We start from the raw sequence: 26429 nt of genomic DNA, 5'->3' as shown, positions 1-26429 counted from the left end.
GGGGGGGGGGGGGGGGGGGGGGGAATCCATGAAATTGCAGAGGTGGTAAATGTGTTTTTTGGATGAAAAGAAAATAAATCATGGTGGAATTCAGATTCTAGATTGTATGTTTTTAAAAGATGAACCCTTTGACTGTATCAAAAGAGTTGTGGTGTGTATGGTCAGTACAGTAAATCTCAACAGCACCACGCTTTCTAGGACCTGTTTCAACATATCTGCTTAAGTACCGTCCTGCAGGAACTTGCTGCACATTTGGTATCCCTGTAAATATTTTCTGTCACAGTTTTCAAAATGATACATTTATTACACCTATCGTCAGAACATTTAATTGCTTATCTTTTTGACATGTTGATTTTCCCCCCCAGGGGCTCACAGGAAAGCAAAGATAGAAAAATCTCAATTTCAATATAAATATCTAAATATACAGTATACCCTTTGTAATGTTCGGACAACCTGCCATGTTTCTAATACAGTATAGTCATTCTTGGTAAAGGAAAAGACAAAATGAAAAGGTTAGCTCTCACTAGCTTGAAATACTTTTCATTATTTCAACACTGGCGTCTTGTGAGCAGCTGGAAGCTGAGAAAGAAGCAGCCAATGAGATGGTTTCACTGTGGCTTTGAGAGACAGGTGGGAAAAACCGGTCACCATCCAGTCATACTAAAAAAATGACAATTCAGGGCTGATTCAAAGAGACCGAATGCATAAAAAAAAAAAAAAGATTAAAAACAGACAACGGTGAATCTCATTGAAACGATCAAATAAAAGACATGATACGATTGGACCCTGAGATCCCGCCCCAACCCCCCTCCCACTAGGTCTAAACCTGCCCTCGCAATATTACACAAGAGAAAAACAAAAACATGATCACAAGTAGAAAAGAAAAGACAACAAAAAACGACAGGAAAAAAAAAACTGTCACTAAATCTTCAAAGGTCATCTTCATTCACGCAGATTTTTTTTAATCATGTTTTTTTATATAGTATATATCTTCTTAGCATCAATAATTTCATCTTTAATAGTTAAACAATAAAAGATCCGGCAATGAGAAGGGAGGATGGTGCGTGTACCTACAACTTGACACACAAATGACCGCCTAAAGAGTTAATGGTGTTGAAACGACGAGAGGAAGGGAAGCAAAACATCTTCCAGGAAGAAGACGCCGGGGAGCTAGCTAATGGCAGAGTTAGAGTTAATGTTATTATTACTGTTGTAGAGCGTGAATAAATAAAACGACTGCCATAAGCGTAGGGAAAGCCCCCCCCCCCCCCCCCCCCCCCCCCCGGCTCGATCAGAGCCCCCCCAAATATAAAGCAGATGTGTTGACTATTCTGTCCGTCCTTCCTTCTGTCCTCCTCATCCTCCTCCTCTCCCTCTATGAGTCTGTGCGATTCATGGAGTGTTTGTATTTCTTCAGTCCAACTCCAACACTTATTTAATACCTTAAAGAGAAAGAATGCAACAGCACGCAAGTTAGGATGACAGCTGCAATAAAGATAAATAAAGATAAATGGTGAGGCAGCAACAAGACACTTCATGACTTCATGGAATAACAATAAGAGTCTACAGCCATGCTAGCATCTCCGTGAGGCTGTACTTGTAAGCTAAATACTAACTCAACATGCTCACATTGACAACGCCATCATACTGGTGTTCAGCACATACAATGTTCATCTTATCTAGCATCTTAACACGCTAAACTATCTCCTGGTTAAACTTTAATTTATGTCATAAAAATTATTTTAAGTAACCAACTTCATAGTTTTGACTCAGGAGTTTCAGAATTTTGGGCAAGTAGGAAACAGTGAGCAATAAGGTGCGTTCCATTTGTCATAGGAAGTCGGAATTCATAGTCAGAAATTGGGATTTCCGACTTGGCAAGTCGAGAAAACCGCACTATCAACAGTATCAACAGTTAGTTAAAGCTGTAGTTTATACTGTTTATTAGCCCTTCCGTGTACTTGTGTCGCATAGAAATTTTCATACACAAAGTGCTGTCCAGCTGCTTTCTGTGGACGTGTTGCTACAGCGTTTATTGTGAGTAAATACTGCACAATGCGTTTTCAGCCAGCGTAACAATGGCTTGTAAACAACGGCTGGCTGAGCAAGGTTTTCCGACTTGGAACGCTATCAACTTGGGTGTGACGTCATTCCCAGCTCCGAGGTAAATGGAACGCAGCATTAGCGTCTGTTTATTTAATGTGTCAGATTCATTCATTCTTATTTTTCAGGTTGTTTAAACAAGCAGGAGTGTTTCAGCCTTCTCAACCAACAAAGCCCTTTACAGATCTCAGTTGAATCTTTTAGTTCTTTACTTTACTTTGTATTAAAAACGGAACCTAAATGGTTCTGTTCAATTAAGGACTTTAAAGACAAAAAAAAACTGTTGCCTAAAACTGTTGTTTTAGGTCTGTGTGGAAAAAATGCTGTAAAGCAAGAATGCTTTCAAAAAGAGAGATGATCAATTAACAAAATGCAAAGTGAAAAAAATATAAAAAAATATGTAAAATATAAAATCATATCAATATAAAAACAGCATCAATTCTTCTAGATACACTTGCACATAGTTTTTGGGCTCGGCAGGAAGGTCGGCCCAAACATCACAGTTATTCTGTGGATTTAAGCAGCCTCAGTTGCTTCTCTCTCTTCATGTACTCCCAGACAGACTTGACGATGTTGAGATCAGGGCTCTATGGGGGCTGTACCATCACTATGTTGTCATGCTGCAGAATAAAATTGAGACGCCTCCTTGGTGGTATTGCATGATGAACATGTATATGCCTGTACATCTCAGCATTGAGGAGCTCATTTATTCTGATCAAATCCCCAACTCCGTTTGCATAAATGGAGCCACAAACTTGCAAGGAACCTCCACCATGCTTCACTGTTGCCTGCAGACGCCCAAAGTTTGACTCATCAGTCCAGAGCACCTGCTGACATTTTTCTGCACCCAGTTCCTGTGTTTTTGTGCATAGTTGAGTCGCTTGGCCTTGTTTCCATGTCACTGGTATGGCTTTTTGGCCGCATGTTGCTAGACATCTTCAGATTGTGAAGGGAAGTAAACATGATGTGTCTTTCATCTGCATCTACGGACCTCAACGTTGCCCGTTTCTTTGTGCTTCTTCAAAAAAGCTTGGACAGCACATCTGTGAACATCCATCTTGAAATGTCTGCCTGGGAGAGAGCTTGCTGATGCAGTATAACCAGCTTGTGTCTTGCCATGGTGTATGACTTTTGATAGCCAACTGTCTTCAGCAACCTCCCCTTGTTAGCTGAGTTTGGCTGATGCTCACCCAGTTGTATTCCTCCTACAGAGCTGTTTCAGTTTCAGTTAATGATTGTGTTTCAACCTACATATTGAATTCATGATCATTAGTACCTGTTTGGTATAACTGTTTAATCATCCCTGACTTTTTGCATGTGAACCTACAAGAATTGATGCCGTTTTGAAGGCAAAGGATGGTCACACCAAATATTTTTCTTCTGTTCACTCACTTTGCATTATGTTAACTGATAAATATAATCTATTGACAAGTCTATTCTTGAAAGCATCCTTACTTTACACTCTTTTATCCCTTGAACCACCTACATGCTAACCAAAGTACTGCGTGTTCAAGTCTTTTCATACCTATAGTAGTTTGGCTTGAAGGGCCCGTTCTTGTTCAAGCCCAGATACTTGGCCTGCTCATCGGTCAGCTCTGTAAGATGTGCGTCAAACGTTGGGAGATGTAGGCTCGCCACATACTCATCTGGAGGGCAAGGGAGAAGAAGAACATGTTAAAATTCACCAGGCGTCTGGTTGATTAATCATTCAAAAGAGAGAAGGAAGAGATGTAGCGGAGAACCTCTAGGAATTAATGTCTCTCCATCTTTTACCCCCGCGCTGTATTCTCTTCCTCCCCATCTGTTTTCCTCTCCTCATCCTTCTTTGTGTCTCTACTTCCTTCTTTCCTCATCTCAGTTAATCCATTCATTCCTCTCCATCATCTTTCTGTCAGCGTGTGCTGTGGCAGCAGCGGCCGTCACCGACGGGGTGACCTACATTTGGCTCCCTGTTTTCCTTTACTACGTATGTGCTGTGGGCTGTATGCACGTACACATATGTGCACTGACACAGGACCCAATCTAGCGTGAATGATATGTGTCTATAGGGAGATAACCCTGGGCTGAATAGATGAGGACAACTGTGTCATCTATGGAGATAAATGCAAAAATGCCTGCAGGCTCTCTGCTGGGGCAAAAACAAACTCTGTAAATTGCTGCCCATCTCTTTGCTTGGTGGCTACTTAAGTACCCAACAGGGTTATTTTTCCCCTCCCTGGCTTGATGTCTTACTGTGTTTGTCCAATAGGCATTTATTCTTCTCTGTTTTGTATTCTTGCATTTTATTCCATGAACACATTCTGAACTAACAAAAACCTTACCCATCTTCTTGGGTAGCAGGTAAACATCCTGTTTGTAGCGTCCCTCTGGGGCATTGTACAGCTCTATCAGAGCCAGAGCCTGGGCAGAGAGACACACAGGTTACACACACATACACGCTACAACTTTGTGTTTCGACATCTGTATTAGTGATAAACAGAAACACAGAGCAATGCACAAAAAAATACAAGACCAATCATGCGCAACAATGGAAATGACACAGAAACTGAGCCACCGTTGTACCTGGGTGGTGGCGGTGATGGAGAGCACGAAAGTGGGCACAGTGGAACAGCTTAGGTTCAACAGGCGACCCTGTAGAGGAAGAAAAAACAATTCAAGGTTAGACTACACGGGCAAAAGTTTTTTAACTTCACAGTTGAGAGAACAAAGGTGGTGGAGGTGCAGTCTGGGCAAGATGAGGTATGTGTTAGAAAAGAAGAATTCAATTATTTAAAACTCGCTTTTGCAACTGTTTGTTTTCTCTCACCTTCATTCTAACAGTAAACTGATGCTGCATTGCAGAGAGTGAAATTGTGACAGCCCAAGAAAATTGTGTAGTTAGTATGTAAAAGGGAAACACTTTGCGGCCAGGAGGAGGGGGAACAGAGAAAAGGTTGTGTTGTTCTTGCAAGAAAAACACAAACCTTTAATCAGTGGCATCGCTCCCATACTCTTAAGATGATGTGTGTTTTCAATTGTGGAAGAAGCTTTAGTTTGTGCTGCTTTGACCCCTTGGTACTGTACACAAAGAACCTCCACAGCTCAGACTGTCTTGTCTGCCAAAACCTGTCTTCGTGGACCATCCCCCTCTTGCTCGCTCTCTCTCCACTTTAGCGATGGAGCCAAGTACAGGTTGTGATTTTGTATTAATAAATAAATGCACAAAACAAAGTTACAAAACACGAAAAGAAAAAATGTCTCCTCCTGTTTTAAACTTTAAAAAGAATATCCTCTTTGTGAATTCTCTTCATTTCAGAGATACTGAAAGATGATGTTAAGATGATGCAGTCAGTCTTTAGTAAATCCAATTTTGGGGACAACTATTTTGGATCAGAGCTGTTGGAGCAGAGAGTGGAGGCGGGAGAGGTGAGGGTTTTGACTGAAACCTGCTGAAGATCAAAGATCAAGATCAGTCTGGCCCTGTCACACTGCTCTCATTCTGTCACGGCAGACACACCCTCGCTCACTCACACACACACACACCCCTCGTCTTAACCTGCAATGTGCACTGGGTGTTTGCACATTGCAGGTTATGTTTGTGTGTCTGCACGATCCCTCATAGATTTTCCACAACTACACTGTAGACTACGCTGTTGAACGCCGTTCAAATGGATGTTTATAAACAATGACTGGCCGTGACTCAGCTACGTCACTACGAGTAATGGCTGAAAAGTGTGCTTCACAAATACATCACTATAGTGACTGTGAATCTACAACAATAGCTTCATAACTAAATCATAGTCTCAATATCCAACTTGGAATCTAAAGATATGTTCTTTCAAAGTGCTCTGGGTAAGAGTGTGAACCAGTGTGTACCTCAGCCAGCAGCACTATCCTCTTGCCATCAGGCCAGATGACGTGGTCCACCTGAGAGCGCACTCTCTCCCAGGTCAGTTCAGGAGTCCGCAGGCTTGCCTACAGGATGAGCACAACGTCATCAACAATTGTTTGTTTCTGGTGGTATTTTTTCCACACTTCTATCTTCATCTATCATCATGGACTGAAGTACTTTACAGGACGTAGTGACTCACTTCTTAGTGTCTGAACTACTTCCTTCTTCCACTCGTGCCATCTTTTTTTAATCCTTCCATTCCTCTCATATTTTTTTTTATATTCGTAGAACCTTTGTCTCAGTGTTCAGGAGGATACAATCAGTGCCCCATGAGCCTCATCTTTGGTTGCTATTAATTTCTGTGATTCAATTGTTTCTTAATGCTGCACTCGCTGTAAGACACTGCACTCGCACACAAGTTAATAGTCTAAAATATAAGTATAATTCCACCCCTGTCTTTGTTATTTATTTGGTAATGTCTACTTATTTCTGTATCGCCAATTCTTGATCATACTTTGATCATCCACTGTATCTCTTGGTTTGTTCAGTCTTCATTAGGGCCCAAGCACGAAACGTACGAGGTCCCTAGTGAAACTGAAAGGATTTTTTTTATCTCTTTTTTCTGCAAAGTAACCTCAATTTTGGGGGCCTAAATATACTCGAAAACTCACCAAACTTATCACATAATTCAAGCGCAGGTAAAAATTCTGTATTTTATGGGTTTCGCGCATGGGTGTGGCAAAATGGCTCGCTAGCGCCCCCTACAGAGCAGCTCCCAGACAAAGTTTCACCTACATGTATGAAATTTCTGTGGGACATGTATCATGTCCAGACGTACCAAAAAGCCTCTTGGAGCAATGCCCTAAGCCCAACAGGAAGTAGGTCATTTTGAATTTTATGGTTGGTTAGGTTTATGGTTATGAATTTTTGGATGATTTACACACTCCGTACTTTAAACGACCTCCTCCAAGGGATTTAGTCCGACCGACTTCCGATTTGTGCTGTGAAGTCTAAACCCATTGCCTAAAAGTTGTAAAACGGTGATTTTTTGTGGAACAGCGTGCCCGTGGCGCGGCATCCAAAATCAATGATTCGGCATGTAACAGGAAGTTGTTGTATAATAAGAGTCCCACCCTGAACACATCCACATGCCAATATTCACTCAAAGTCATAGCGCTACCTGCTGGCAACAGAAATGACATGTTTTAACGCATTGATGAAGCCATGTTGTAAAACTTGTGAGTTTGCAGTTAAAGTGTGACGGTGGAAAGGCGGCAAAGTTCCATGCTTCGCTGTGACTCAGGAAGTTGTTGTAACTTGACTGTACAAGCTCAGATCTGTACCAAATTTTACAGATTTGATAAGAGTCCTGACCTGAACACATATACATGCACAACATTCACCTATAGTCACAGCGCCACCTCCTGGCAACAGGAAGTGATTTTTAACGAAGCAGCCCCAGCCGCACGTTTGACCTACATGTACGAAATTTCTGTAGCACATGTAACATGTACAAAAAAGCCTCTTGGAGCGATGTCCTAAATCCAAGAGGAAGTCAGCCATTTTGGATTTAATGGTCATTTTTGGATGATTTATACACTCCATACTTTAACAAACTCCTCCTAGAGAATTAGTCCGGCCGACTTGTTTAGTCTAATCCCACTGACGATTATAAGTTGTACAAATGGTGAGTTTTCACGGAATGGCGTGCCCGTGGCGTGATATCCAAAATTGATGATTTGCCATGAAACAGGAAGTTGATGTGTACATGCTCACATCTGCACTAAACTTTACATGCTTGATAATGGTACCACCCCGAACATATCTACATGCTAATATTCAGTTATACTGGTAGCGCCACGTACTGGCAACAGGGCGTAAGCTCTGTCTGACTTTCATTGTGCGACTGAAATTAATTTTTGCAATGTGTTTCACACGTGGTGAGACCTAACCTATAGATACCGGGTGCTCTGTAGCCGAACATAAGTGACACAGGAAGTGACGTTAAAGTCCTCCGTGTTCGAAGCCTGTGACAATTCAGAGCCGCATCGGCAGAGCTGCGGAATATACGGCGCAACCGTACCACACCCCAATGCCCTACATGTGCGAGGGCCTGCCCAATGCTGCTTGCAGCTTTAACTATTTCTGTCACTTTACAAGATTGTGCTAAGCTGGTAACTGACCACATCGATCTCAGTGTTGGAGTGTCCCATGTTGCAGACAATGCAGCCATTCTTCATGCGGTCAAGGTACTCTCTCACCACCACGTTCTTATTGCCTGTTGGAGAAGAGAGAGAGAAATTAGATCGATAAGGGCAAATGCAAGAGGTTCAAAAAGCGAGTGAGCAAAAATGTGAAATAGACAAAAAGAAAGACTAGAGTGTACTTGAGGTTTTATCAAATGACATGTTGAAAAGAGACCCAATATAGGATTTCTGCAGACTGTATCCATTTCTGTGAAACTATGTTTTTACTGTACTCCATTTAATTACTTCTTATCTCACCATTTAGCATAGTTCATTAAGGTTGAAACTGGGATGTAGTCTGAGTGTTCCACCTGTCTGCATAGTGCATGTTTAACGATCTGCACGTCTCTAATAGGACTTGCAGCAAGGTTACTAGATCTTACTAACAGCAACTGTTTATGTATAGGTAAAGTCGTATTTTTGCAAACTGGGAGCATGCTGATAGATGACTTGAATTTAGCTTCAAAGGGCACAAATAATGTCCTGCACAATTTCTCTGTAGGGAAGTTTTTTGTGTTTTATAAATAAACTTATAACTTATTTGCCCACAAGACAAACTTTCTGAATGTTGCTGCAAGGCTTCTAATTTATTGACCTTAATGGAGCTACCAGCGCATGACCTTATTAGAGCTCCTGCTTGTCCTGTTTTATTTATTTTACAGCACTTTGTAACTTCATTAGGAAAGTCTTGCAAAAATGGCAGGTGTCTTCTTCTACCTTATTATCTTCTTTATTATTTTTTCTGTTCAACTGCAGTCACCATTAGGAGAGATCCTCTGCTTTTGGCCTGCTGGCCACATCAGGTAATGAAGCAGAGAGACAAGTAATTCTCTGCTCCAATTAAGTGTTCAGGACAACTCCCTGGCTGCTGAGCTGAGAACTTGATTAGTAACTGTCACACTCTGCTGCTGATGATGACCACTGAATATCTGTCCAGTCATCCTGAACGAACAGTGACAGACTAGTGTTACTGGCTTTTTTGTGTCTTACGCATTAGTTGTGGACAATGCCTCAGCACAAATCTCTGTGAAGTGATAAGTCAGGAATCCAATGACTATGATGCAAAACTTCATTTAAACTTCACCAGCCTAAAGTGAGCGAGAGCTCCTTCTCAGCGGAGAGAGAAAAATGCAGACAGACGCTGGCTGAACCGACCTGTGCAGGTAATGACGATGTCCACTTGTCTGATGACTTCGTTCAGTTTCACCAGCCTGAAGCCGTCCATGCTATGATTGGGGAGAAAGACAATAAAAGAGCGTGATGAGACAGACGCATCAGCGACTGCAGCTGCGAGCCATGAGAACCTCAACACGCCGAGTCTTACCACGCCTGCAAGGCACAGATTGGGTCAATCTCTGTGACGTAGACGATGGAGCCCATTGCTTTGAGGGCAGCACAGCAGCCTTTTCCCACCTGAGAATAGACAGACAGGAGACATTATCCCACAGTACAGACAAACCTTATACTGTTGTCAGGGTTCCCACTCTTTTCCAGAGATCATTTTCCAGGACATTCCTCTCTGCAGAAGTCTTTGGCTATAACATATATTATATGCATAGTAATTATGACAAACTGATTGCCTTGTTTTAATGCTATGTTTTAATATTGTTAAATTTTTTAGTACTGCTGCTGTATTTATTTAAATCACGTTTGGAAAGCCCTTTGCTTTCTATGCTTGGCATGTTCTTTTCCAAAGAATTATATTTTTACCACTGCTGCCTGAACACCAATAACTGAATAGCCTCAACACAAATAATAGCCTATAATTTTGCTTACTAACAAATCCTAGCATTCTGTTGAACCTTAGCTTTCTAAAATCCCTGTGGTCCGTAGCCCAAATGTACATCTGTTGGACCACTGTCATGATGCCACACTTTATGTTAAACTTCACAACAAACTTTGTGTATTGATGTGTAAGTGTATTACGGTAAAAAAAAGCTTGGACTTCTTCATCGGTGTCCAAATATCAAAAGGTAATTGATGTTGAAAAGAGTGCGTCTGGAAATAGGAAATTAAACCGAGCCGTGGTATAAATCAGTTTATCACCTTTACTAATGAAGCCAATCACAACCCACTGTGAGCTACAGCTAAAATGTCACGTCATGTTACAGTCCATTTTAGCGGAATGTAGCATTGCCTTTTAAGAGACAATGCTAGCAGAGTTTGGAGGAGAATGCAACAGAGTTTCGGATACTTAAATTAATGTCATCCAACCTGTGCTACCATGTGACATAACTCGGGGGTATGTTCACAGCGCTGCCGCAACAGAACTGAGCAATCACAACATAATGTTAAAAAAATATTCCAGGATAACGCAAGATTTTCCTGGATATGTTACTTTTTCCTCTCATTTTACCAGGTGTTTTCCATGACTGGAAAATTGGTCAACTGTTTTCCAGGATGCGTGTGGGTTGTTTGTTTTGGTTTGACTTAAACTACAACTCCCAAACCTAATGAAGTACAATATATATTTATAATACTGTGAGGTGCTTGACCGCAGTATCTATTGTGATGAATGAACCTTCATCAACACCCATCATGTTCCAAATGTGTTGATCTGAACCAATTTTAAAAACGGATGTTATTTCAATCTATTAATTCTATAAAAAGGGGATGTTAGGATTTTTTCCCCACGACATTTAAAGTGTTGTCAAGTTTGTATTCGTGCTGGTACTCTTTAATAATGAACATCTGATCAATATATAGCAAACAAATCATGTCTAAACAGAAGCAGTCAACAGCAACCAGTAATCAAAATCAAAATCTTTTCATTTTCACAATTTTATTATAGTTTTAATGTAATTCCACCTGACTGAACATTTACTGTGCAAGAGCCTGTATGAAAATGAAAACAAATGTCAACCTTACCTCTCCGTATCCACACACCACCACCTGTTTGCCTCCAAACATGACATCAGTGGTCCTCTTCAGGCTGTGGACAGGAACACAATTATTTCACCGGAACCCTGATATTTATTCAGACCGTTCGGAGCGGTGAGGAGGTGGGTGTAATTGGCCTTCAACACTGAACACTCAAACAAAAAACAGGTTCTGTTTTATAATAATGCCTAATAAGGTTAAACAGACATTTCATACCCATCTAAAATGGACTCCCTGCAGCAGTAGAGGTTGTCAAACTTCTGCTTGGTCACAGAGTCGTTGACGTTCATGGCTGGAACACACAGCTTTCCTGCCTTGGACAGCTGGTACAACCTACACACACAAATACACCCGCACACATTAAAAACAGATGTAAAATGTAAGCTATGCTTAGTGACAGAATAAAATACAAGTTAAACAACAAGATAAATTATTTTATGGTCAGTGTTTAAGACAGACCTGGTCTTTCTGCTTTACAATCTACCCTTACACACTTACATACACAGCAGTTCTGCAATGGTGTAATCACAGTAAACTGTTAATGGTGGTAACATTTTCACCACTAGATGGCGATATTACCACACCAGAAACAGTGTGAGAGTCTGCAATTAGTCTGTGTGTTATTGTGTGATTTTGTGCAGAGAACCAGTGTCATATTTTCAACCGTCACCAAAAACACTGCTTAAAGCCAGCGTCAAAAGGAAAGGATGTGAGCATGCTGCGACTCCCACCTGTGAACCCCGGTGACACTCTCCTCCACAATGCCCTTGATCTTCTTGAACATGTTGGGGTACTTTTTGTAGATCCAGTGAGTCAGGTCTCCACCGTCATCCAAGATCTGACGGACGATGAGAGACAATGACGAGCATAGTGGAAGAGAGAGACAAGGGAGGGGATTGAGAGAGTATTGGGGATAAAAAAATAAAAAAGTAAGGGTGAAAATAGCAGATGTACTATATGTACCACCAACAGGGACCGTGGGATGGAAAAATAAAGAACATATATTTTCCCAGTGCTTTAATAAGCTTTATTTAAAATGTAGGTGTGCTACCATGTTGGGTTGCCAGCCCTCCACGTTGACACAGCGATCGATGCACCACCAGAAGTCGTCCTCTGACTCACCCTTCCATGCAAATACACTGAAACCTAGAGAAAGACACAGCAACCATTTTATGCTTAGCAGACAGAAGGAGAAAAATCACGTCACACACGGGAAACTCCCAGGACACACAGAGTCTCACCTCCCTCTGCAAGGGCAGCTGCCACTTCATTCTGGGTGGAGTAGATGTTGCAGGCTGCCCATCTGCACTGAGCCCCCAAAGCTGACAGAGTCTCCATCAGCACCTGCGGCGGGAACAGAGGTTCATGTTTGACTTTATGTTGCAGCTGCTGGAGTCAAACTGTGTTTATGTTTAAGGCTGCAAGTGTGCGCCTCTGTTTGGTAATTCCTACTCACAGCAGTCTGGGCAGTGATGTGGGTGCAGCCCACCACTTTGGCACCGGCAAGGGGTTTCTCCCCTTGGGCTCGCTTCCTCAGAGCCATCAGGGCCGGCATCTCTGAAAGAGGACACATGAGTGGATAAAGGAATCAGCTGGATGGGTAAGGAATTCCCATCATTTAATCCTCCTAATGCTTCATCACTAAGACATCGCCTCATTCAGCTGAAGCAGTTACATATGTGAAGTGGTGTGTGTGTATGTGTGTTTCATGGTTTTATGTCCCAGTGGGGACTTTAATCTAAATGCACACAAACCAGTGGGGACTCCTGCGAGCGTGGGGACCTAAATTTTTGTCTCCACAGGCAGAGACTTCTTTTTGAGGGTTAAGACTTGGTTCTAGGGTTCAGGTTACAATTGGATTAAGGTTAGGGTTAGGCATGTAGTTGTAATGGTCAAGGTTAGGGAAACTGGCTAGGGAATGCATTATGTCAATGAGATGTCCCCACAGGGATCGAGGAACAAACATGTGAGGCTCTCTGTATATTCTGTGAAACAATTAGGGAATGATATGAGTAATGTTTGTGATGGTGGTTTTAAATGGTGTTCTCATTTGCAGTGCAGGGTACAATATGGCCATCCAGCACCACCTTTGAATGTAGTATGCCCTCATGTTTGTATAACTGCGCTTGTGATGCCACGTTACACCAAGTGTGTTTTCATCCACCTGCTTTTGTGAAGACTCAATTTATGCATAAAAAGAACCTGAGAGGAAAATACTGGAAATTGGGGGGAGTAGAAAGATCACAGAAAAGTTTTTATGCTTTGCTGAGGCGGAAAAGTTCTTTGTTTCATATAAGTAGTTCGAGGAACATCACAAATGTCATATTTCCATCATGTTTTCTTCATTTTTTTCCAGTGTGTGAGGTTTGACTGGCACTCTTCTAATTACATAATCTTGTTGTGTCCTTTTCTTCTGCAATTGCACCTGAGTGGAGAATCAGTACACCATTTCCAATATTTACAGTAGTGGATGGAAACATGCGTGTCATTGTCTTTTGACGACTTGCTGAAAATTCAGTAAAATTTGCACCACATTTGGTTGGAAACTTGCCAACTTAAGATTTGCATCCACCCGCTAAACCACTAACCCTTAACGGCCCCCTTTTTTCAAGTGAGCAGTGACAGCCCTTTAGTTTACCTTGCTCGGCAATCTCGATCTCTCTGCGTCCAAAGTCGGCTTGTTTGATGTTTTTGATGCAGAAGTCTCCATTGCCCTTGGAGTTCTTCTGCTGTTTGTCCCGAGGAGATGTCTCATCGTCAGAGCTGTCCGTGTATGACGCCGCTAAAAAACGATACCACAGTACTGTCAGTATGTCATAGGAAACCTGGACTAAACTATGCCTCATCAGAATTGGTGAAGTTCACAGATTGTTATAAATGATTAAGAAGATTATATTTGTGCTGGAGAAGTCTTCTGACCTCACCCCCTGGTCACTACCACAGCGTCTGCCCACAGATTCACATCCTTAGCTGAGACTTGCTTAGACGAAGATAATAGTTTGTCAGTTCTTATTGAGTCAACTCCTCCCAATTTTAGCTTCATGAGTGAAGCTAGAGTGCATAAAAAAGGAAGGTGGCAACGTTATTTTGCTTAATAATGTCAAGATAAGATAACAATGCCTAATTACTAAACTGCTGTCTGTCGTCTGCATTGACTTTGACTGTGTTGTTATTGTTGGTGATTTTAATGTTCATAGTGACAATCTCCATGACAGCAGCACAAAGGTTGCACTGCACTGTAGCTGCACTATAATATTGATCCTACCGTTTCATCTTTCTTGCCAAAATTTAACCTTCTATTTTACTTGATTTTAATAATTTAAATCGTATTCATGCGTGTCTTTTTAACACCTTGTCTTTATTTCTAACTTTGTCTCAATGCCTTTTATGTCTTATGTCAAGCACTTTTTTTTTTTTTGTTGCAAGGTGCTATACAAATACATTTGATCTGGCCTTGCCTTAGCTTTAAGGTTTCAAAGTGCAGAACAAATATGTTGTGCCTTTGGTTTTTTCACTGTGAATAAGCCTGTACTTTTCCCAACCCTGCAATTTGACTTTGGTTGGCTACGGATCCTGCACAGCACCGAGTTCAATTGATTATAAAGCTGTTGGAAAAACCCTTTCCACCAACAGAGCTACTGAAGCCTCTTTCCAAGACTGCAGTAGAACGTAAACATAGAATAAATGTGTTTTAACACTTGGTATCAGTGCACCTCTGAGATATAAACAGTAGCACCCACAGCAGCATACTCAGTAAGGAGTTGCCTCTATTTTCTTGCACCAGCTCTGTGTGGTCCCGCTGCTTCAGGATGACTCACTACACAGGTGCGGCCCTTCTTGTGTAGAGCAGGTACACGATGCCAATATCACTCCTACCACCCTTTTAAAATGACCACGGACGAGTACCAGATAAGACCGGGTACCCTGCCAGCACTGTAACTATACTGCTGTTAAAGAACATACTGTACTGTGCCAGGAGGGGAAAGGCTTAGAAAAGGAAAAAAAATGAGGTGATAATCCATGAGTGTACCATTTTCTTTTGAAATCTCCCATCCGTAATGACAGGAGGAAAGGGTGGGAGAGAGCGTGAGCTAAGGAGATCTCAGGGGTCATGAGGGTGGATGTGCTGACACTTGCAAAGGATACTGGGACAAAGCCAAAGGCAGGGTAAAGGAAAAGTCTACAGTCCTCTTGGGAATCATCCAAAAATGAAAGCTAAGAGGCTTCAGTATCTGTCCTTTTTCTTTTCTTTTTTTTTTTTAAACACAGAAGAATTTTAGCTCACTAAAAAGGAGAGTAAGCTTAACCTATCACACAACCCAAACCTCACACTTGGTCTCAGTCTTAGTACTGGGTGAAACTTTTAAAATCGTTGCAGCAGAACCAGAGATAGTATCCTTTTTTTATTTAATTCATTCTTCTGCCTTCAACTCATGCCTACATAACCCACAATGTCCTTCAATCCACTGATTAATTAGAGATTCAGTCGTGTTATACTAGTGTGGCCTCAAGCAGAGAAAAAACCTTTATCACATATGCAGTAGTACTCCCCTGACACCTGCAAGAGCTCCTCTTTAAGTGTGATGAGATGACTTGACAAAGACTTAGGTCTTTTCAACAGGTATTCCTTAGATTAAGAAAGTTTCATGCTAAGCTGTTACAGACTTGTACCACAACTAAAGGAGGAACTCTTATTAAACCAAATCTATACCAAAAGTGGTCTTGGGAAAAGTACTACTGGCGTGTTCAGTGTGTCTTCTGCACTGTGGGAACCATCAGAGAAATAAGAAGCACTCTGGTTACCGAGGGGGGAGGGGGGGGAACTTTTCACTCATTGCTGCTGGTAAAAGTTCAGAATTTGACAAGCTCGTTTTTGTCTGTCCTGTTAACATTTTAAGTGAAATAAAAGCAGAGCATCACTATCTCAATATCTAAAAACAGATCATCATTATTTTATCATCTGACAGCCTCAGGCTGGAGGGGAAGGTTCTTGGGAGGTAGAGTGATTTAATGAGCCCTAGTCTGGGTGCAGGAGAGAGGTGAATGAGGGCTGATGTGAGAGGAGAGAAGAAAAGAAAAGTGAAGGGAAGGAAGGAAGGAAGGAAGGAAGAAAAGAAGGACGTGTTATAGGGGAACTACAACAAATCCACCTTGCACCTTAGAAAGGGACATCGAGTGTGCCCATTTTGATCTGAGAGTTGCACACTGAATACAGAGCTGAATTTAAGAATCAAAATATTAAATATAAAAGACTCAAGAAGGTAAGCCTTTTGCCTGTTGGGTAAGTCTGGTAAGAATATTATTCCAAACCTGGGTGGCCACAGGCATATAACAGAGAACCCTAACAAATACCGTGCTCTGTAATTTAGGATTTTCCATGCACTGTGGTTCATCTGCTTTAGAATTTAATTTGACTGTTCACGGAACAGCCCTGTTGAAGCTGCGTTTAGTTACTAATGCTTCACATTAAAAAGCCATCTACTGGCAGACTAGCGAGATGCTTTTATTGTGAAGATGTTATGGGAAATGCACCGTGTTTTGTCTCCAAGTAAGCGAGCTTAATGAGCGGCGCCATTCTTCAGAATTGCACAAAAAGTTAACAGCCACAATGAGCTGGAAAGGATGTGGGGTGTAGCTGTGGTCTGTGACTAGCACACATCCAGCAGGTCCAACTTTTGCTTGCTGTGCAGTGGAAAAATACTCGGCTGCTTGTGGCCGTGGCATGGCATGACTCGTTGCGACTACCTTCCCTGCTACATAAAAACCCTACATGAGACATGTTTTGATTTAAAAACAAAAAATAACTGGGAGAAAGAAACACAAGGTCCTTTTCTCAGCTCACCCTGAGTGGCTGACGTTTGTGGACAAAAACATGCAGGAAGTCACAGGTACAAAAATGTTTCATGTCCTCTCAGTAAGAGCACTGAATACTCACTAGACTTTTTTTTTTTAAAGCACCCCTGACCTACGGGACCCATTATGGTCATCCACTAAAACTGACTGAAAGTCCATTTGTCCATCTGTCATCCATCTGTTTGTCCATCATATTCTGTCACCAGAAGTGACTCTGAGCAGCATCACACACAGATTAATTCATCAGGGTAATGGTCACTGGAAGATATGTGCCCTGTGAATGACCCTGACTCACAGCAGGAACAAAGAGCCTTCATGGTAGAAGCAGCTTAAAACAGTATATAAACATTTCCAAAACCTCTGCTATCAGAGTGTTGATGACAAGCGGACAAGGGAAAGGCAGAAAAGGAGAACAGGATTATTCATGATCAGACTGGGCTCTCATCTCAATGCTACAGCCAGAACTTCTCTCTGGTCTTTGCCTTATGTTAACGAAACAGACATGTTGGGATATACAGTGCGCTTATTCACTGTCCTGTCCTTGCCTGGCAACCTCACTGTGACGACAAGACTCCGGGAAGGCACTGCTACCGGCCATTTAAGCAGGTTCTCTCTCTCCGTCTGTCTCTCTCTCTCTCTCAAAAAAAAAAGAAATGTCTGTGAAAATGTCTGACTAGTTTTGCTGCCTTGTGAATTATTAAATCAGCAACTATTCTGATAATTGATTAACCCTTTCACTTTTGAAGCCAAAATGCCAAACATCTGATGGTTCAGCTTCTCACATTTGAGAATTTGATGTTTTCTTTGCCATATATGAAGTTAAACTAAATTTGTGTTTGGGTTTTGAACTGATGGACAAACGAAACAATTCATTTGAATAATCACCTTGGTCTAGAGGAAACGCTAAGATGGAAAGTTGGGACTCTCAGAATACTTGCCAGCTCTCTCCCTTCTTTTCTCCCCCTCTCCACTAGACCACCAGCAGCTAATCCTCGAACACAGAGCACACAGTTTCACATGAACCACAGTGTTAAGAGTGTGAGAATGAGAGCCAGTGAGATGAGGACAGAGGTGAAGCTAGGGAGAAAGTACAATCAAGCAAAGTCTGCCGACTGTTCTTCCAGGTGAAATATTTTCTGTATCTTTCCTGTTGTAAAAAACGTAACCGAAACATGTCACATCCACCTGTCTGATAAGTAGTGGGCTATTGTTACATCAGAAGAAGAGTGTGTTTATTTGCGTTAACCTGAGCTGTAGCTGTCTGTGGAGGACTGGGAGATGGAGCGGGACAAAGAGCGCCGGCCGATCTTGGAGGGACGCTTGTTGAACTCCTGTTTCTGGTCTGCAAACTGGATCTGCAGGTGGAGAGGGAGCAGGAGTGGACAGAGAGCAGAACGCGAGTCAGATTTTACAACTGCATTGATGTAGGTCGCGTGAACATTTTTAACAACTTATATTCAAGTGGGCACATATGAAGGCATCTCTTGATCGCCAGGCTTCACACACATACAGTTCCTCTAGAACGCACATACATTGACAATTTTAGATTGAGTTTCTGTTAAATGTCCTGTGACTTCTGTTTCCAACCTCAACATGACCTCATTGGCTAGCACATCCACGCTACGTGAACAGACCAATAAAGTGACGTAGCAAACTACATGGCTATGCTGACTGGACCAATTACTTAATGTGGTTTTTCCTTGGGTGACGTATTGTACACAACGCAATTGAGCTGTGATGTCTATGAAGGTTCTCAGTCACCCAGGTCATAGTTATTGAAGGAAGGTTAAAATCAAGGGCAACTGGATTTGGTCAAAGATACTAGAAGAAGTCTCATCTGAAAGACTCGAGTACCTGAAAAGTTTTATTTTATGGTTCTGTTGTCTTTTGGCTTCAAATTAAACACAATTTTCAACCTGTATAGTATGCAATAGTTTGTTTTAATGGTGCAAATTAAAAAAATCATAGTCAATTTCAAGTCTGGTTAGTCTACAGGGTATCTCAAAAATTGAGAAAAAAAAGATTGCATTTTAGACCTCGGATCGTGATTGCGATTAAATAGACTGTGATATTTTTTTGGCCAGATGGCACACCCCTAGCACACACACTGTCGTAATACATTAACTAGGGTTATGATGGCTCTTAAAAGTCAACAGCCAGCCATTAAAGAGGAAACTTGGACTGCATTGTTATTGATCCCCCCCCTACCCAAGTATGGCCATGTTGGGTTTAGGTTTAAGACAGCTTTTTTTTAAATTACAAAATGAAACATGAAATACATATAAAGGCCGATAATAAACAAGAAGGACCAGCTTTGAGTTCATTCTGACTTTAAGAGATAATAGAGACAATGGAGCGATTGTCAGCCGGTAACAAGGCCACACAGATGACACAAGGTGCAACAGTTCATCCTGCTTCTGTGAAATGTGTGGGAGGTGTTTGGCTATTCACTGCAGTCAGGCCACAGATTGACCATGATTCAATCGCTTTGTTAATCTTTCCACTATTACATCCAATGCTTGCTAAATCATAATTCATGTAATATGTATATGGGTATGAATAGCTGACTTATTCCTACCATAAAACCATTTGAGAAGAACAAAACACGGGTGGGGGTGTGGGGGGGTGTGTGCTGTAACTGAGACGTTATTAAATAAACACCCACAGATCTGAGCGAATCTTTTTGTCCCGACATGCATTGTGGGAGCGAGATTTTGCCAATGCCACAGTCCTCTGACGGAGGCAGGGAGAAGCTTTGAAAATGTTATAAAAATTCCTCATTGATTTCCATTCCTTATCACCAGCCTTGTTGAAAAAATAAAAGGCGTCCTTGAGCACAACACAAGCAAATATTTTCATGTTTTCTTCTTTTTCCATCAGAGAAAAATGACAAAACAAATATTCTGACATTCAGACACATCCTGTGTGTGTGTGTGTGTGTCTCTTCATTCACTCACTCATTCATTCATTCTCACAATATGGCAGGCGTTCAGTGAATGACACAGGGCAGAGCTGCTGTCCAATCACAGAACATTTCAGTCAGCATTACACCGACACAAGGAATCATCGACGGCATAAACCTTTTTTCTCATTTCTGTATCTTGTCTTTTCTCCGGGTTCAGCAACTTCCTGGTCGTTTCTTAGGTAGTGCCACGTGGCTATAATCATCAGCACCTTTCCAAACAGGCATGGACAACACTACAGCTCTCAGAGAACAAGACAATCAGCCATATCCTATAGAGACAGGCGAGGGTTTGCAAATCCAATGCAAACCAATGTACTATTTGCTGACTTTCACCTCCAACATCAGCCAACTGTTGGAGGTTGGTTGGAGTTTTTCAGCTTCATTCTCAACCTCCAGAAATTAATATCTGAGGGCATCACCTTCCCAAAACCCACTGTAAAGCCAGATTAATCCATCCCCTCCTTACGTTCTGTCCTCTTTGCTAACCTTTCTCACACAGGGCTCACTGCTGGCCCCCCATTCTTCAGCATTGCCCCATGCGTGGTGTTGTGTGATGAAGTTGCGAGTATGGCGAGTGTCTGATACAAGGCCTTGTGCATTGGACATCATTTCATTCTACCTCCTCTGCCTCTGCCTCCTTTAAGCCTCTGCTTCCCTGTAATCCAGGCCAAACTGGCCCAACCGAGTGCCAGCAAACACAATGCGATCAATTGTTTTCCCTTCCTTACGCTTCCTCCAGCCCTCTCTGCCTCTCTCCTACCTCTGTATTCTTGTTTAATTGTTGATTGTTCAAGAGATCGGGGTCCATGAATTGCTGGTATCAAAACCGAAGTGGAGCTTTACCCCTGCTGACCCAGGACGGTTAGGATGTGTAGTATATGGACTAGGTATTGAAATAGTGATGGAAAACTACTGAATACTCAATGAATGTACTGCTCATATCCGAAATTGTTAAAAGTTTGTTGAAAGTTTTATTCAAAAGCTTCAAAAACCAACCCGCACAAAAACACAAATTAATCAAGCCAAAATTTACAAAAAGGGAACTGTAGTAAATCTAAAATGGCAGCATCATATCACTACACAGATTTTACAACATACAAATTAGAAGATTATGAAGAATAAATTAATGCTTATTAGATTCCCCACTACTGTGAGACAAAACTACTGCTGTACATAATTCAGGAAAGCAGCTGATGGCGCTAGGCTAAATAAAAAAAAAAAATTAAAAACTAAATCTTCTTCTAATAACCCTGAACCCTATAAAACAGGCCAAATTAGGGCTATTGGTCTCTTCAGGTTTTTTGGATGGAGTTTAGATGAGGAGCTTTAGGAGCTCAGAGTTGCAGTGAAGGATTGAGGGTCATTTTGGGAGCTCAGGAGGCGGGGATACAGGGGCTTATGACATGTTTTTGGGACAAGATTACCACAGGTTTTGCTCAGGGTTCAAGAACAGGGGGTTCTGCCAGAGAAAATGACACAGAGGTTTGTTTATTGCGGCGCAAAGAGAGAGCAAGTGAGCCAAGGACAGAAAGGTAACCCATTCGGTCCTGATCACTTTGGCTATATATACACACTCGCGATAATAGGATTTTATACAATAGCTGCTCTTTAGCAAGGAAAACCAGTATCTCCACAATTATTTTTATTATTACATATTATAGCATATACAGATATACAGATCAGGAGGTGCAGATTTTAACCATCTTTTCACTTATAACAGGCCATATAATCTTGACTTTGTCAGTGTTTTTGGGAGCCAAAAAAAACCTTAATAAATCTCAGTTTTAACTTACTGCAATGAGACTTCACAATTTATTTCAAGGCAGCGAATGAGCTGATGCTCTTATCCACAGCCGCTTACAATAACCCACCAGCCAAATGCTGGTCAGCTGTTCCTACAGCTTACTACCCTGCACTGAGTCTTCCTTTTATGAATGAAGTGTGTGGCATTATGAGCAATCACATGCTGGTATGATAACAAAACAGTAATTATCAGACCATGCATTAATCAAATCTTGATGACCTGAGCTAACATGACTTTACAGTAGCCCGACATGACAGAGCCTCACGGAGAGAATTATTATTATGGCTTATGTAAGGAAGGCACTGAGGACAATTAATGGGGAGGCAGCAACACTCTGCTCCTGTACTAGTACATTAGAAGAGGTCTGCATGACTCAGCAGCACGTAAACACCAGCTGCTATTTTGGAAAAATCATTTGTTGGAGTTCATTCAATCTGTCTAAAATTTAGAGAGCAGCTGGGGGCAGAAATGTCATTCAGTCAACCAAAAACCTCCTAATGTTTACAGCTGTAAAACTAGACCTTTTCTTTCTCTGCCAGTCTCTTTCCTATATCTGTCTCTCCCTTTTCAATTCTGCACCATTTACAATCTTCCACCTTCCCTCGGCCCCTCTAACCTTACGCTGCACTCTTTTACAATATGGATGGTGACTGATCGGGAGGCTAATTACATGTGAATTATGAATGTTAACTCAATATGGGGACACATGGGAGCTCACCAAGACTGCCACCTTGTGTGTGTGTGTGTGTGTGTGTGTGTGTGTTCGTTCCACAATTAAATTTGGAGTGTGAGGAAGAGATAGAGTTGCTAAAACTTGGGTTTCTGCTGGTAACAAACACAGTAGTAGTAGCTGCCAGGATCCACTTGCCACATTGCAGAGGGAATGTGGAATACTGGGAGAGAAACCCCACTGAGGTGGACTATGTTGTTTAAAAAGGATGCATTGAAACAGCATGTTCACGCTTGTTTTTGATGCTAGTAGTCCCATACACATGCATGTGGACAACGCCCATGATGGCTCCCAGTGTTGCTAAGCAAACAGCTTACAAAAACCTGTTTCAAGCATGGTGAACTTTTGCGACACACTAGCAAGTGCTAAAATCAAAAATAAGAAAGTTCTGGATTTCCTTTTACTTTGTTGTCAGGAAAAATAAAACACAAATGCAAAGACTTCACTCGCCAGTCTGAGTAGGACGCCTCAAACAAGTTTCTATTGGGTTAAAAAAACAAAAAAAACCCCAAACAAACAGATTCCTCCAGGAAAAACTGCCCACATGTTAAACAGCTGGTCAGTGAAGGAACTAAAGTGGCTTAATTCATTAAAAACATTGCTTAAGTGCTTTCTGGCAGAGAGTTAGATGGGGAGTTGCATAACAAGACTGATATCACTCTCATATCAGGTTGTTCAAAATTCAATTCAATCAATGTGCTCAGTCATTTCAAAAGGACAATAATGCTACCAAGCTAGAGACAGCAGATAAAAATGACTTAGTATGTTGGGGTAGAGATGGAGGCCTAGGCTTAGCCCTAATAACTTGCATTATTTTAACTGCATATCTGACCTCAGAGATTACACACAGGCTTCGTTATCCATGTTCTTATTTAACTCAGTGATACTACACAGAGATATCCTAAATACCACCATAAACATTTGAAATTCTAAATCCTGGCCCCAGCCATAACCAGCATGGGCTAGGCCCCCCTTCCCAAGGAAGGGTCAGGTTTAACTCTGTGGTGAGCAGTAATGTTTCAGGACAGGTCAGGGGGGAACTCTAGATCAACACAGTCAACAAGCTAGCTGAACGCCACGGGATGGGAGATCGTCCGGGCCGGCCTGGTGAAACAACAGAAACCCCCTCTGGGTTAGAGAAATGGAAAAACAAACAGGCACACGAGTACTGTGCCAGTTAGTGCAGAGGCAGCTCGTCCTGCGGATCTGGCAACTCCCTCTACTAAAACAATCAGAAATTAATAAAAGTTTTATTAAATGAAAGCTAGAGACCTTCGGGGGATTTAGAATTAGCACAGTTAGCATTTAGGTACAACATAAACATTTCATAAATGGTTTACAAACACATTATAATGTAGTTGTAAGCATACATAAGGACATTAAGTGTTTATTAATGTACAGTTTTTACCTATAACTGTAACTTCTCTTATAAAAGACTTTTATATAATTACAACAATTGTATTTTATTGTATTGTCATTCAATATCTGTTTATACACCAGCCTTCACTTATGAATACCCACAGAAGTTCTAGTGGTTTCAACTACATTACAGTGCTTTAAAATGTAACGTCAGAGAATAAACTCTTTACAGGTTTTATTTTTAACAGATCTATTCCTTTGAACAAATTTGGGAATCTTTGGGTTAAAAAAACACAATAAAAAATCAGTGAAGATAGATAGATAGATAGATAGATAGATAGATAGATAGATAGATAGATAGATAGATAGATAAAGAGAGAGAGAGATAGATAGAGATAGATAGATAGATAGATAGATAGAGAGAGAGAGAGAGAGATAGATAGATAAAGAGAGAGAGAGAGAGAGAGAGAGAGAGAGAGAGAGAGAGAGAGAGAGAGAGAGAGAGAGAGAGAGAGAGAGAGAGAGAGAGAGAGAGAGAGAGAGAGATAGATAGATAGATAGATAGATAGATAGATAGATAGATAGATAGATAGATAGATAGATAGATAGATAGATAGATAGATAGATAGATAGATAGATAGATAGATAGATAGATAGATAGATAAAGAGAGAGATCTACCCATCCACCACCACGAATACTCAGCATTACTTCGTTGTGCTTAGATTCTCTACTCCTCTCCATCGTCTCGAGACCCACCAGGTTACATACGCACTCTCCTCATTTTCAGCCAAATTCAATCACAACCTCCTATTCAAAATTGACAGGAATGCAGGCGCTTTAAGTGACAAACAATGTCAAATCTGAAACGGAGAAAACCGTCCCTCTGCTTGCATAAGCTGCTCCCTCACTATGAGGCACACCGGACAAAATATTACCTACAGACGCTGAAGCAAAAACAATGCAAGGCGGGTGGATTTGGTTACAGGTAGGGTTGTGTTTGTGTATGAAACTTGAATCTCGTTATGCGAAGAGGTGGCACGTAACCTTTTGTAATAAGATTACTTGAGATCTACCTGAGATACAGCAGGGTGCGGCATTAGATCAAAAACACACAAATATGTCAAGATGAGAAATCAACAACAACAACAACAACAACAAGCAGCTGCAAGCTAACTTAAGGTTAAAAGCTTGGCTCTGGTTGCAAAGGTGGTCTGCTCTGAACAGGTGGTAAATGTAAAATCACCTGCCCCTTTCTATTCTACAAAGCAGCTTGGTAAAATAATTATTTATTTTTCCCCAAGCAACACTCAATACATGCATTGTTTTTGTGTAGAAAACTAGTGTGATATGCCAAGTTCCCTCTGCATTTCAGCTGCACTCAGTAAGCTTTTGGCATGACTTGAAAGGAGGAAAAAGATTTCTCCCCCTAAAAATTTATGTTTTGCCAAAACGTTTCCAAGGCTTTGCAAGCAAGATGAAATCCAGAGACTGTCTGAAACCTGCGGAGGATTAGTTTGGGGTTGGGGCCAAACATCAGCAGCAAAGGCAGCAGCATGACATCCTCCGTGATGTCACTGATTGATGAGCCAACAGGAAAGCTAAACAACAAAACACATTTGAAAGTCCTGAACATAAGGGCCTACTTTTCCTACTGGTCAATGGAAGCCAGAGGGTATTAAGGGTAAAGTTGTTGGTAATTTCTGGGTAAAATATTTTGTAATTAGTAATAGCATTTCATTGATTTTGGAGTGAGATACTCTGATGTACTTGGGGTTTTGGCTGCTGAACACAACGCTGTGTTATCTTTATTTATTTTAGGATTAAAGCTGAAACTATTTTGATAATCTATTAGTCATTTTTACATCCAAAATGCCAAAAATGCTTTGTTTCTACCTACTCAAATGTAATTATTTGCTGATTTTCTTGATCTTCTGTGTCAGAAAACTTTTGGTTTTGGACTGTTGGTCGAGCAAAACAAGCAATTTAAAAGTGTTGCCTAGGACCTAAAGACGATGTTAGTAGCAGTCTTAGAAAGGGTAATTTGAGGGAATGTACGCTAAACATAATTCTATACATTCCTTGTAAATTCCTCCTGTTAGCACATATTGCAAGAGAAGGAGTTTCCAGCAAGAGGAAAGAATTATCAGCCAAATTATTTTAATAATGAAGATTGCTTCTTCACAATGCATTTCTTGCACCACTGCACTGTATGTGTGACGTGTGTGTACGCTGGTATGCAATGCTAAAAGACATACAGCAAGGTCATCACAGCTGCGTTGCCTGCAGGGTTTCGACACGTCCCATTTGAAAAGGCCCTCCGAGTTTCTGCAGAGGACCTAAACTATTGGTTTCTCAAAGTAAAGTAAACCACTCCACAAATGTATTAATTCATATCGCTGTACATGAGCTTTTCTCATGCTTTCGCAGCTTGCCTTACTCAAGTCTTTCCAGACCAGAAGAGATTCATCTTCTGTACGTTTCCACACCTGTGTTGGAAGGAACCCGATCCTAATCAAACACAGTGGGGTCGTGGGACGAGGCAGAGACCCCTGCAGCAACACAACACTGGGCCTCTTGAGCTGTCAGCTGGACCTGAGGTCCTCTCTCAAGCCCCACA

General features: G+C 41.4%; 1 protein-coding gene across 1 annotated transcript in view; it reads right to left on the bottom strand.

Annotated features, from left to right (window-relative positions):
* Positions 1-1274: 1274 nt before the first annotated feature.
* Positions 1275-26429, bottom strand: part of ahcyl2b (adenosylhomocysteinase like 2b) — a 46752-nt gene continuing 21597 nt past the window's right edge. The window contains exons 2-17 of the mRNA XM_046071728.1: positions 18200-18308; positions 13739-13882; positions 12557-12657; positions 12342-12444; positions 12152-12246; positions 11832-11938; positions 11317-11433; positions 11089-11152; positions 9545-9633; positions 9376-9446; positions 8158-8252; positions 5959-6057; positions 4666-4734; positions 4425-4503; positions 3629-3749; positions 1275-1442 (exon numbers count right to left, since the gene is read on the bottom strand). Coding sequence (XP_045927684.1) covers positions 1436-1442; positions 3629-3749; positions 4425-4503; positions 4666-4734; positions 5959-6057; positions 8158-8252; positions 9376-9446; positions 9545-9633; positions 11089-11152; positions 11317-11433; positions 11832-11938; positions 12152-12246; positions 12342-12444; positions 12557-12657; positions 13739-13882; positions 18200-18308 — 1470 coding nt within the window. The 3' untranslated portion in view covers positions 1275-1435. The remainder of the gene's footprint in view (positions 1443-3628; positions 3750-4424; positions 4504-4665; positions 4735-5958; positions 6058-8157; positions 8253-9375; positions 9447-9544; positions 9634-11088; positions 11153-11316; positions 11434-11831; positions 11939-12151; positions 12247-12341; positions 12445-12556; positions 12658-13738; positions 13883-18199; positions 18309-26429) is intronic.

This window comes from Micropterus dolomieu, linkage group LG16, assembly GCF_021292245.1.
Source record: "Micropterus dolomieu isolate WLL.071019.BEF.003 ecotype Adirondacks linkage group LG16, ASM2129224v1, whole genome shotgun sequence".
NCBI classification, from domain to species: domain Eukaryota; kingdom Metazoa; phylum Chordata; class Actinopteri; order Centrarchiformes; family Centrarchidae; genus Micropterus; species Micropterus dolomieu.
Note: the sequence above shows the minus strand (reverse complement) of the source record. Positions and strands in the feature narration are given on the sequence as shown.